This window comes from Mesocricetus auratus, unplaced genomic scaffold (assembly GCF_017639785.1).
Source record: "Mesocricetus auratus isolate SY011 unplaced genomic scaffold, BCM_Maur_2.0 Super-Scaffold_100004, whole genome shotgun sequence".
NCBI lineage: Eukaryota > Metazoa > Chordata > Mammalia > Rodentia > Cricetidae > Mesocricetus > Mesocricetus auratus.
Window position 1 is genome coordinate 8,070,817 of NW_024429189.1, and position 12,095 is coordinate 8,082,911.

A 12,095-nucleotide genomic window follows, 5' to 3' on the forward strand; every position below is an offset into this window, starting at 1 on the left:
GGGAGGAAGGCATATGTGTTGTCTGAGGACAACTGTGCCAAAAAAAAAAAAAAAAGATACTAAGAGCGAATGTTTATTTTAATACCCCAATTCCCCCCCCCCCCCCCAGATCCAGGCTTCTAGAGAACAGGGTCAACGGTGTCTTGTCACAGGTATACTGTCAAACCTTTTAGTGGCAGAACCAGTGAGGCAAAGCTTCTTAAGTGATGCAGAGCTACACTTGCTGTTTGAAAGCGAAGCAGTGTTGGGGCACAGAGACTGGCGACTTTGCTCACCGGAACTCACAGTCTCACAAAGCAAAGCTGAACTCTGTCGCCACCTGCAGTCCAAATGGTACATTGCAAATTCCCCATCTTAGACGTAGGCTCCAAGGATCCCACCTTGCTTGCTGGGTAGAGTTGAGACAGGAGTTTCTCTAGGATGTAGAGTCTATGTTCAGATAGAATCACAGGAGCTGACTTAGCTATGCAAATGTGAAGTTCAACTTAAAATGTGGTCAAATAATTCAAATGCCAATGCATCAGCTTTTTGATTTTTGCTGACTGATACTCAGGATAAGATGATGTTCATTAAAGTTTTATTTGCTTTCCTTTACTTACTTTTTCTTTCTTAAACTTGGATTGCCTTCCCTTGAACTAACATGTTTAATGTGTGTTTTGTGCAGTTGTTCATCGGGTCTACAGGGATGCTCAAGTTGGTATCTTAAAATAAAAACCTGGTCCAAAGAGAAATATCAATGTAAAATTTGGATCTTGGTTTGAATGATTTAGGAGACTCTGAACATATTTCCCTTTAGGATAGAGTTGTTCTAGAACTTCTGCCCACATTAAATTCTATAGCAGATATACACGTGTGTGTGTGTGTGTGTGTGTGTGTGTGTGTGCACATCATATACACGTGACCACCCACCAAGTTCCTGAGTGCTATCCAAGAGATCTTTCACACTATGTACCAGTCACCTGTCCTGTCCCCACACCCACCATTCTGAGAGTGGTGGATAAGATCTTAAGTGTGCCTCTCCCACACATTTGCATAATTATAACTTCTGCAGCCTGGTTGAGACATTGGTGTGGTAGGGAGGAGAAGGAATTTAAGTACAAGTCTTGGGCTATGACAGAAAAGTATCCCTGGAGTTCCTCCTGAATTGTACCTGTCAGAAGTAAGCTTCTTCCACTTTTGAGTTTTGGTACCCCAATGCCATAACATCCTGCCGCCAATTCTACCAGGGCTCTGCAGAACACGAGTTTTCCTAATTTATTTACTTGTCTTGGTTTTTCGGGGTGGCAGTAGGGGATGCTCACGGCCCACATGTGGGGATCAGAAGACCACTCGGAGAGTTGGTTCTCTCCTTCCACCGTGTGGGCTCCAGAAATTGAACTCAGATCGTCAGGTTCATGAGCAAGTGAATGCCTTTTCCATCTGAGCCGTGTTACTCCCCCCCCATCCCCCCCCCTCCCCCGTGTGTGTTTTCCCTTGCCCTGGACACGTCAAGCTAAGCTCTCAGCCCCAGGCCTGCCCAATCTGGAGCAAGGTGATCTGCTTTCTATAACGTTCACTATACCCATGTGTTCTTGGAGGGCAGAGGCTTCGGGGCTCTGTGTCCTCCCCCCAGTGCTAATGTAAACCTAGCAAATATCAGCTACTGAAAATGTTTTTGTCTGCGCAGAGAATGTTATTCTGCTGGTGCGAGGAGGCCTGATGTGCCTGGGTGGCCCATGGGCACAGATCTTAAGAGGAGGCCAGCAAAAAACAAAAACAAAACCAAAAAAACGAGCGATCATTGTTAAAATAATCAACTGGGGGGGGCCGCTGTTCCAAGTCTTGGGTTTCTACTTTGTCAAACCGACAGGCAGCCCAGAGAATGGTCATAGCCTAAGAAAATGAAACTTAGATTAACTAACCAGAAACTGCCAACTAACCTCTAATTAGAAGCTCAAACAATTAGAAACTACTGACTAACATTTAAGCTGGGACTTTCCACTTTAAGCAATCAAATTTTTCTTCCCCTTGTTTCCTGAATGTCTTCTAAAACTATTCCCCCATCCTCCAATGAGCCCCCCTTGGTAAAGCCCTAAACAACTTGTCATCCGTGCTGCCTAACTCATGAATCACCCAGATAAACTCTAACAGGCCTAAGCTCAAGTGCCTAAGTTTATCTTCTATAATCTTAGTAAGCGAAGGAGAAGATGAGGCATGGGCAGGCTACCCATGGAACCACAGAGCAGAAACTGACCTCTGCAGGTACCTGACTGTGGGGTGAGGGTGTGGGACTTAAAGGAGGCTCTGGCAGCTTCTAGGTCAATTCAGGGATGATCACAGGGGCTCTGCTTGGAATAGCAGATAATTCCTCTGGCCTTCCCAGATAAGGCCTAAACTCCTTTGCAAGTCATTTGCAACTGGACTCCACCCGTCTTCCTGTTTTAATTTTCATCAACTCCTCAACCGCAAGTCTTGGGTTCCAGTCACATGGGTGACGCACCATACCCCAGACATGCCTGGGGCTCTCCTCTATCACACCTTCCTGGGTTGTTGATTCTACACAGCATGCTCGACCCCGTGTTCTCGGACAGGAAAACTCTTTTTCCTTTGAGTCCAGGGTTAGATGTCCCTTTGTGCGGCCCCGTTCTTCCTGGGCATCTCCTGTCATTGGTCCACCTTGCACTGTGGCTCCGAGTGGATGATATCCTGAGAATCCAACCAGAGCCTCGAGATCGCCTTCCCAGCCAAGGTTTTGTACCTGGTACCCTTTGTGCTCCAGCGCTGCTCTAGATACTGGTGATGCCAAAGAGTGCCGGTAGCTCACCCCTCACTGAACCAGGGTAGTACAGGCTAGGTATTGTCAAGTTAGAGCAGGGACAAGGGACAGGATAGTGTCATGCTAGAGCAGGGACACAGACTTTCTGTGAAATGGAAAGTTGTTGGGGCTGTTGGGCAAAGGGTGCAACTACAAACTCTCAGAAGAGTCGAGCCTGATATTCTGGTTGTGATGTCCCCTCAACGTAGGGACACCAATGGATCCTGGACGCAACATCCAAAATAATCTGTGGGTGACTGTCCAGGAAATCACAAGGGTACCTATGCCCCTTGAGTTGCATGTGAAACACAGGTCTTACTATGCCTGCTTCAATAAACTATCACAAACTCAGTGGCTTAAGACAATGGAAGGATATTATTTTACAATTCTGGAGGCCAGAAAAGTCCAAAATCGATGTCAGGAGAGCTCTTGCCTTTTCCAATTTGTAGAAATCACGTGCATTCATCATTTTATAGTCTCTATCTCCATCCTCAAATTCAGTAGCAAAGTTCACTCCAGTTTCTCTCCAACTCCTTCCATCTCATGAGGCCTCATATGATTTCACTGGGTCCAAATAGACCTTGGAGGGAGAGTCCCCTTTGTCATTAATGTAAGATTGCTATAGATTCTAGGGATCAAGACTCAGACATCTTTGATGGACTGTCATTCTGCCTTCTGCAGACTCTGAGCAAGATGGGCTCAGTTTGGAGGTCCTAGGCTGGACCTTAGTCTTAGGCCTCCCTACCGACTCTGTTCAAAGTAGAACTCAGTAAGGGTAGAGGGCTCACTCTCTTTGGTAAGCTGCACTGGCTGCTGGGGCTCAACTGGGCCACAGAGGAACCAGCCAGGGAAAGCAGCAGCCTCGAGCTTGAAAGCAGAGCCCAGGCTTCTCTGGAAAAATGTGAAACGGGTGGTTTGTTCACCGCCCTTGTACAGGTCCTCGATGCTCACATCCTGTGGGGAAAAAGAGAGCCAACTATTAGATGAGTGTTCTGATTGCGATGTCAGCCCTTAATGCCTCGGTAGCTTGGCCAAAGGACTTAAGAGGAAAGAGTGACTCAGGGATTTCCCTTCTGTAGATCCCAAGAGGCTGGGATCCCCTTTCTGGAAACAAAGAGAGATGAGGGGACAAGAGAGGGAGCATACAGGTGCAAAGATTCCTTTGCAACCTGACAACCTGGGCAAGACTGACTCTGTTCTCCAGAATGGGGAGGGGTCTCTCACCTCCAGCTTCAGGGAAGGCCCCTCTCTTGTCTCAACACATGCCAGGCAGCAACTTCCTCCCTGGATCCCCAGGAAGATGGGCACCTTGGAGCGGTCCAGGCCACGGTTAGGAAGGATACAGATCTTCTCTGGGAGGTAAGGCAGAACACAATACAAGAAGTAAGAGGACCCCAGACAGAAGGCTTTTTAGCAAGATATGGCTCAGCCAGGAGTGACTGGACCTGGGCACACTTGGCCTGTTTCTGCATGGAGACCGTAGGGTGAGTGGAAGTCACTAGGACAGGCTGAAACTGCCCTGCACCTCCTCTGGTTATCATGGGGACAACATTCTCATGTCTCTAAAGATGTGAGAGAAGAAAAGAATCAAGGTCCTGTAAACAGATTGAGATTGGGCCCCCTGAGGCTCACCGGCACTGCAGTTGTCTGCATCAGGATCTCCCACCAGGAGCTGGCCATTCCGGGTGTACAAAACCTTTTGATGTGCATCTTTGATTCTGAAACAGGAGGGCAAAGTTAATGGCCTGCTGCCTTCAGGGATCACTGTGCTTTTCAAGCCCTGCACTATGGACCACCACACTGAACCTTTGGTGACTTCTCTATTTCCAGAGAGGAGAGGGACACTGCTCCAATAAGGGCAGAAACAGTTCCATCCCAAAGCAAGAGCAGGTTTCCGAGACTCAGGATTGTCACAGGCTTACAGCGTCCAGTGCCTTCTCATGAAGAGATAGGGGATGTTTTCCTGGCTGTCTGAGTAGTTGCCTTGAGATTCGGGTATCCTGGGGACACAGTGAGCCCTATCCCAGATCTGGAACCACTCATTAATGAAGAGATTGAGACTGTAATAAGTGTGGTTCACTTTGTAACCTTAAAAAAAGAGAGAAATTGAAAATAAAGAGTGTCACTAGACTCTGAACCCACTCTGGCCATGGTGAGGTAAACTCTGGGTGAACCAAATGTAGGAGGCCAAACCAGAAGTAGCTCAGAGCCTGATTAGTCAGCGGGGATGGCTGCGGCTCTAATGACCTGCCTGGGAGGGTAAGTATGCACCAGGGAAGCTGGGGAGAAACAGTCGTGCATGTGAAGCATCAAAACCATGCCTGTTATTAGCCTAGCTGCCCAGCTGGTTTCAGAGATGCCCAGCAATTTCTCTCAGAGCTCAGGAAGCTCCCAATGCCTTTGGACCAACGCCACCACCTCCAGGAGCCTGACTCTGCAACAGCTAGTAATGGCTGTTTAAAAACAGCTCATCTATTGTTTGTAAAGTAAGCTCACTATACATTACGAACAAAGCTCTGGCATTCTTCTCGGATTTGGGGATCTGGGACTTAACCGTTCACCTGCTGGAGGCATTCTGTTTAGACACCACTAAGTTACGGCCAAGGAAGCAGTGTGGTGGTGAATACTTTCATCCCAGCACTTGGGAGGCAAAGGTGAGCAGAGCTCTGTGAATTTGAGGCCTCCCTAACATATGTCCATAGCAAGTTCCAGGATAGTCAGGGCTATAGTGGAATTCTTTTTTTTCTTTCTTTCTTTCTTTCTTTCTTTCTTTCTTTCTTTCTTTCTTTCTTTCTTTCTTTCTTTCTTAAAGATCCAGGTATCAGCCAAGGTCACCGTGAAGATGCTGCCATTGGGACTCAAGATTGTTTAAGCTTTCTAAGAGCTAGATAAGTCAATTCAGGGAACATGGAGTCTGAACCCACTCCCTGCTTTTGGTAGCTGTATGGCATAAGGAAAATTATGCAATCTCTTGGAACTTCAGTTTCCAGATCTGTAAAATGGGCTTCGTGGTACTCTCATGACACATTTCTTAGTCTGCCTCCAAGAGACAGGGCTGTCGTTACTGACAATGATGAAGACTAATTATTAAAATTCTTGAGTTTTTTTTTTGTGGCCAGAGGGAGCTTCATTGCCTTGACTTGGCCTTTTCCCTTCTCATGTGATCCCCAGACCCTTTGATTGAGAAATCACCAAAATTACTTACATGTAGTATCTTGCCATGGGAAGGGAGCACATCCCTGCAGTTAGGAGTTGTCTGGTCTTCACTGGGGAGAAGAAGAAGAGCCGTCAGGAGAACAGCAGTGTGTGTTTGGGGGCAGCCATGCTGGGGCTCAGAGTTACGGCGTTGCATGCTGTTCCCCACCCCTAGGCATCACAGAATCCACCAAGATCTCCCCAGCCCTCCCAGCTCTAGGAAGTGCTACCATATTCCTGGCCATTAGATCAGGTTTAGCCGGCAGAGGTGTGAGCCCAGGACTCTGTCCACTGATGCTAGCTCTCAGAAGCTAGAGAGCAGATTCACCTAAAAAACTACCGTCTTACTTCCCAGGCTGAGAGGTGGGTGCTCCACAGACCAGGGGTAACCTCAGGGCAGATCCAGTCCCATTTCCCAGCCTGGCCCTGATGGTCACCCCTCTCCGTCCCCCTCAACGGGCAGGGAGTAAGACACTTAGCACAGGGAAGGACATCTTAGCTGGGGAGGACAGGCAGGGTTTGAAGGATAGGAAGCATCATTCCTGGGAACTGCAGCTGCTGACACGTGTGCAGAGTTGGTCCAAACGCCTGTCTTTTTTTTTCCAGGTGAAAATAAGAATAGGATTGACAGAGACTCATGCTTTTGAAAATGAGCACCCTGTCGCGAAGAGAGTGGCCGATATATAAACCCCAAGCCATGAAGCTTCCCAGGACTGTGTTCCTTCCTGGAGGAGTGTCCCACCCCAGGGTGCCTCCCTAAAATGGTCACCCAGAAAGTCCAGCCCAGAACAGCACACAAGGAACTCGGAACAGACCCAAGCAGGGGAGCAGACCCCAAGAGTAAATGCCGGGATGACTGGGCCTGACGAGTACGCTCGATCCATGCTGAGCAGGAAGGCAGACAAAAAAAAGAAACCACTGTGTGAGAAAGTAGAGGATGAGATAGAAAAGGAGTGTGTGGGACGAAATGGGGCTTGGAGATGGAAGAAGCCATACTGAGGGAGGCAGATGAGGAGGCAAGGCCGATGCTTGATGGCTGAGTTTCAGGCCTCTTGGGTGTCGCTGAGATCCGTGGCCTGGTATCATAAGAAATGGGGATGGAGCGCAAGTGGCTTCTATTGCTGGTTACATGATTCTGTCACCTTGGAAAGCAACTGGGGTAGAGTTTAAGACCTGTTGAGAGTGAAGGATAGCAGGACACCCATGAGGGTGGAGATGCTGTATGGATGCCAATGTCATGGACCAGGCTCCAAGCATTCTGTGTACTCTGGGATTGCGTGTGTTGTTGCCATGTAGGCAGAGGTAATGGATTGCCCAAATGTTTAGTTATAAAATAGTTCAATTAAATATTTTTACAAGGTTGGGAAGTTGGAAATGCTCTCAATGTCCAATAAATAGGTGGTCGGCTGAAAGGGAACGGCAAACCCAGTAAATAAGAAGTATATGCTCATTAATGATGACATTTATGATGCAAGATTTCCAAATATATGAAGTGAGAAATGTAGGTTAAAAATAATATGCACATTATAATCCCAATTAAACTCATAGTGTAGAGAGGTGCACACATGGGAACAAGGACTTCTGGTGGTCTCACAGCACTCATTCGTGGCTGACAGGGTTGTCAATCATTGTTAATACTCCTCAATGTTTTCCTGTAGTAGATTTGATTTCTTTTGCAATGTAAGCATTATTCTTTAAAAATATGAAGCATTCAGTTAAAGTTATAGGCGCCAAAGAATGCCTGTACATCTGAATCACTTGGTACGTCTTTTCTTCCCACTGTCCTTATTTAATAGTGCTTGAAGAGATTCAAGTAATGAGCCAGGCTTGGGAACTGACACGGCAGGTCAGTTGACCTCACTCTGTGGGTTTCTCGTGTGTGTGTGTGTGTGTGTGTGTGTGTGTGTGTGTGTGTGTGCGCGCGCGCGCGTGTAATGTGTTTGTGTGTGGGGGTGCGGGTACACACATGCCGTGGGGTACGTGTGAAGTCATGGGACAATCTCAGTTATTGGTCCTTGCCTTTCACCCTGTCTAAGACAGGGTTTTGTGTTTACTGCTGTGCACGCCACGGTAGCTAACCCATAGCTTCTGGAGAGTCTCCTGATAAACTCCCGCTTTGCCCCAGGACTGCTGTGATTATAGATGTTCTCTACTGTATCCAGCTTTGTGTGGGTTCAGGGGATCTGAAATCGGAGCCTCAGAGCACATGGTTAGTGCTCTACCTGCTAATCATTTCCCCAGTCCTCACTCTCTAATGCATATTGCTATATCTTGTTTTCTTGTTAAAACAATGAATCCTTTTCTCTAGGTCTGGGGTGAAGCCTGAGACTGCATTTTTAACATTTGACCAGGTCTGGATAATGCTGCTGCTGCTGGCCTCCCAGCCACACTGGGGGTAGTAAAGAATAGTGAATTCTTCCTCTAGCTCAGGTAGACTAATAGCAGCATGGTCTCAAGGCAAGTCTGTTTGACGACATGCTCCCTCCGAGCCAGACCACAGAGTCTCCTTTGGTTGTGGTAGAGGAAGTCCTAGCAGCCAGGAAGCTGGACTGAGGTCCAAGAGCGGCTGCTGAAGTAGGATGTCTGTATGAAGTTGCACATGCGGGAGGATGACTTCAACTCTTGGTCAATGTCAGCTCAAACAGCCAACAGAAATGCAGTGTTCTAGTCAAGCTGGATCCTTGGGGCTCTAGAACTCACCCAGCTTGGTACAGCCCAGACTTCCAAAGTTTCCTATAGCAGGGTCTCTCTGCCTAGGTTCTGGCTAGATTGTGATAGAAGAGTATGAAGTTACTTGCTTGTGGTCACACAGGAAGCTTGGGGTCCCAATGCTCTTCCCAATGTGCCACACACATGACTCCCAAAGTTTTCCCTTCCTTGTTAACCCCCAAACAACCATTCACTCAGTTTGGGTCTGTGTTCCCCTTTTCTCTCTCTAATTTATTCCTGGCCATGGACCTTGGCTAACTCAAACTTCTCTAACTCTCCTGCCCTGGGTCAAGTGCCACCAACACATTACCCTCATTCTCTTGTATATTGTCTATATGAAGCCTGTTGTCCCCAAGAACAACACCAACTTTCATGGAACCTAAACCAAAGGCATTTTAAGAATTATTTTTCTGTTTCTCACTGCCTCCTTGGAATCTTTGGTATTAGTTGATTTTTTTCACATCTCCCCTTCTATTTGTTGAAGACATATTGTGGAGTCCCCTAGGGTCGTTCCTAAGGCTGAGAGTCACAAGGAGATGTCCCACGCACTTGTATTTTCATATGCTATGGAATTACAATCCATCACTTCTTACAGCTACAGTGACCACTTTGGCCTAATGCCTCCCAGACCCAGACTGAACTTCAGCAGTCCATAGTACACCCTCCTCCTTGGGTGTATTGTCATGTACACCAGATATGTAAGATTAAGTTATCTTCTCCTCTCGATGATCTTCCTCAACTCTACTTCTCTCATTTCCCTAATATTTATCTCATTAGTGAACTTCAAACCCCGAGAAGCATTGGAAATACACCTCTGCTTCTCTTCAGGAATCATTCCTTTAAAATGTAACTTTGTTTCTGTTTTTAGTTGCTGCTGTAAACAAGGTAGCCCTCCTGGTTGCTGGACCTTCCACCCAACCTATGGAAAGCAGAACGAATTCATCTTTTAAGCTCATCCTTGACCACATTGCTGCCCAGTTCTAGAATCTACAATGGCTACCGATTTTGCCACCATCTGGCCCTAATTTGCTTGTGCAATAGTATCTCATTTCTTTCTCCAGGACTCCTTCCTCGTCCTCTTCAAGGACATACTCCACACTACCATTGGTTTTCCTGTTCAAAAGCGTTCCCCCACCCCCACTTCCCTCACATCTCACATCACTCATATTAAGGTCACTGGGCATGGCTTCAGTACACACAGGCTCAGTGTCTTGTCTGTCCAATCACATAACAACTGAGAATGAGAGCTCAAACACACAGGGTCATGTCCCCCTCATGGCCAATCCTCAGGTTCATGACATTAGATTATGTGGTTGTCAAGGTTCTTTCTAGGTCAAACTATGATTCTCCCCTTTACTATTGTAACACTACTCTGAGCTCCCATTACACTTTGCTGTATTGCTTATTAGTGTGCATTAAGTTAATTGTTTGCCTTATAAAAGCTGATAAGATCCTGCAATCATGAAGCATGATGTATATAGCTCGTCTGAAGCTCTATCCAACCTCATGATTGACACACACAGGAACTTAACACTAGAACACAGAAACACATGGATCAGGCTTTGACGGCAAGGCTGGATTCCAGAAGTAATTGTGCTACCAGTTCATCCTGATTCTTTTTGTTCCTGAGCCTCCAACCTATTCCCATAGGAATGAGATGTTGGGTAAGATTATTATTTTTTAAACACAGTTTTAAGTTTCATAAGGAGTTCTCTGTCTCTCTTTCTTTTTTAGAAAGAAATCAGTTGGATATATGACAGTTAAAGGGGCGATGGAGACTGCTTCAGAGGTGGTGATGGAGACACTAGCACCTTGGTGGCATTCCTACTGTCTACTGAAGTGAGTCACAGAATATCTCCAAGGAATGTCTTTGTGTCACAGACCAAACTCTGTTTGAATACCACTGACCAAGTTGATTTTTTGTGAGATGATTTTCAAAACTCTGTGATTCTAAATGTATAATAATCTTGTTTTGACCTAATATATACTCCTTAAATTTTACTAAGTGCTCCTAAACCTATAGAGCATCACACAACATTCTATAAAATCATTCCTTGCCCCTAGAGAGCCTAGGCACTGATATAAAAGTGTGTGTGTGTGTGTGTGTGTGTGTGTGTGTGTGTGTGAGAGAGAGAGAGAGAGAGAGAGAGAGAGAGAGAGAGAGAGAGAGAGAGAGAGAGAGAGAGAGAGAGAGACTATCTGTCACCACTGACCTGCAAATTCTGGTGTCTGGAACTCTGATGACTGGAACCTCCAACTGATTTCTTCAGGGAATCAACACTGTGTTTATAATGTCTGGTTAGGGTGGGTCAGGCCTACAGCATCTATAATTGGCTCCAGATCAGGGAAGAAGAGCCCAGAGATTTCATAACATCTTCAACATGGTACAAATAATAAAGAGGTGGGGAGATTAATGAGTGTTTGTGGGAAGGGGAGAGAGTCACCCATAAAGCCTTGACAGAGGCTAGACAGTGACCTCTTGTCTCTGTAGCTACTGTCATTGACTATGTTATTAGTGGTTTTGCTGCTAGATAAACAATGCTGGGGTCAACATCTTTGATGTTCCATCTGAGACCTGGAAAGGTCTGAAGGACCAAAAATAGAAATACTATTGCTGCTGGAAACCAGATGCATCCAGAGAGCCATAATGAAGCGGGGGCTGATTACATCATGAGTGTGGTGGCTGTTTGGGAAAATGAGAAGGAACCCTTTGCTTTTCAGACTTAATTAGTGATCCAAACTTACTGAGACAGAGAATCTAAGGAAACAGCTGTAGAAGATATTGACCTTAGATTTGTATGGAGACTGTATAGGAGCCATGCGCCCTGGACTATCGGGGAGGATGAGAATGTGAACAGTGTAGGGTCAATAGACTCAGTTCTCTAGTTGAGATTACATAACTCTGCCCATCTGTCCATCCATTCCCCCATCTATCCACTGATCTGTCCAGTTAACTATCTATCCATCCAACCATCTACATATTCATTCACCCATCTGCACATCAACCCATTTGTCCATTCTTTATTCATCCTCCACTAGGGGTAAAGAATTGGACAGAGTGTTTTCTGGAGATTTACTGCCTTATTGTAATTCTCCCTTTTGGGTCGTTTGGCAATTTCCACAAAGGACGTGATGAGGATGACTGGATAGGCACAGAATAAGAAATGAGAAAAGATGCATGGGGACGAGACACAGTTTTGCTTTTTTGTTGCTGTTACTAACAGCTGTTGCTGTTTTAAACTGACAATTTGCCAATGATATATATGCCAAGAAACATATATATGGACGGTACTGTGTTGTTTTGGAGAGATAAAATGTTTAGCACATGATTGAGAATCTTTTGGGTATATGCTTAAGAGTGGTATAGTTGGGTCATATATGAGGTAGATAGATGCCC

General features: G+C 46.0%; 1 protein-coding gene and 1 long non-coding RNA gene across 2 annotated transcripts in view; one reads left to right on the forward strand and one right to left on the reverse strand.

Moving 5' to 3' along the window:
* The window catches only part of LOC121140335, a 32,321-nt gene extending 21,795 nt beyond the window's left edge, over positions 1-10,526 (forward strand). Inside the window, exon 3 of the long non-coding RNA XR_005877115.1 lies at positions 10,433-10,526. This is a non-coding gene — a long non-coding RNA (uncharacterized LOC121140335). The remainder of the gene's footprint in view (positions 1-10,432) is intronic.
* On the reverse strand, positions 3,151-10,958 carry Il1f10 (interleukin 1 family member 10). Its single transcript, XM_005083746.3, has 5 exons — positions 10,912-10,958; positions 6,000-6,060; positions 4,427-4,512; positions 4,019-4,146; positions 3,151-3,748 (listed from the first exon to the last, which is right to left on the reverse strand). Exons 2-5 carry the CDS (start codon positions 6,029-6,031, stop codon positions 3,536-3,538), a joined length of 459 nt encoding a protein of 152 aa, XP_005083803.1. The 5' UTR covers positions 6,032-6,060; positions 10,912-10,958; the 3' UTR covers positions 3,151-3,535.
* Between the last annotated feature and the right edge of the window lie 1,137 nt (positions 10,959-12,095).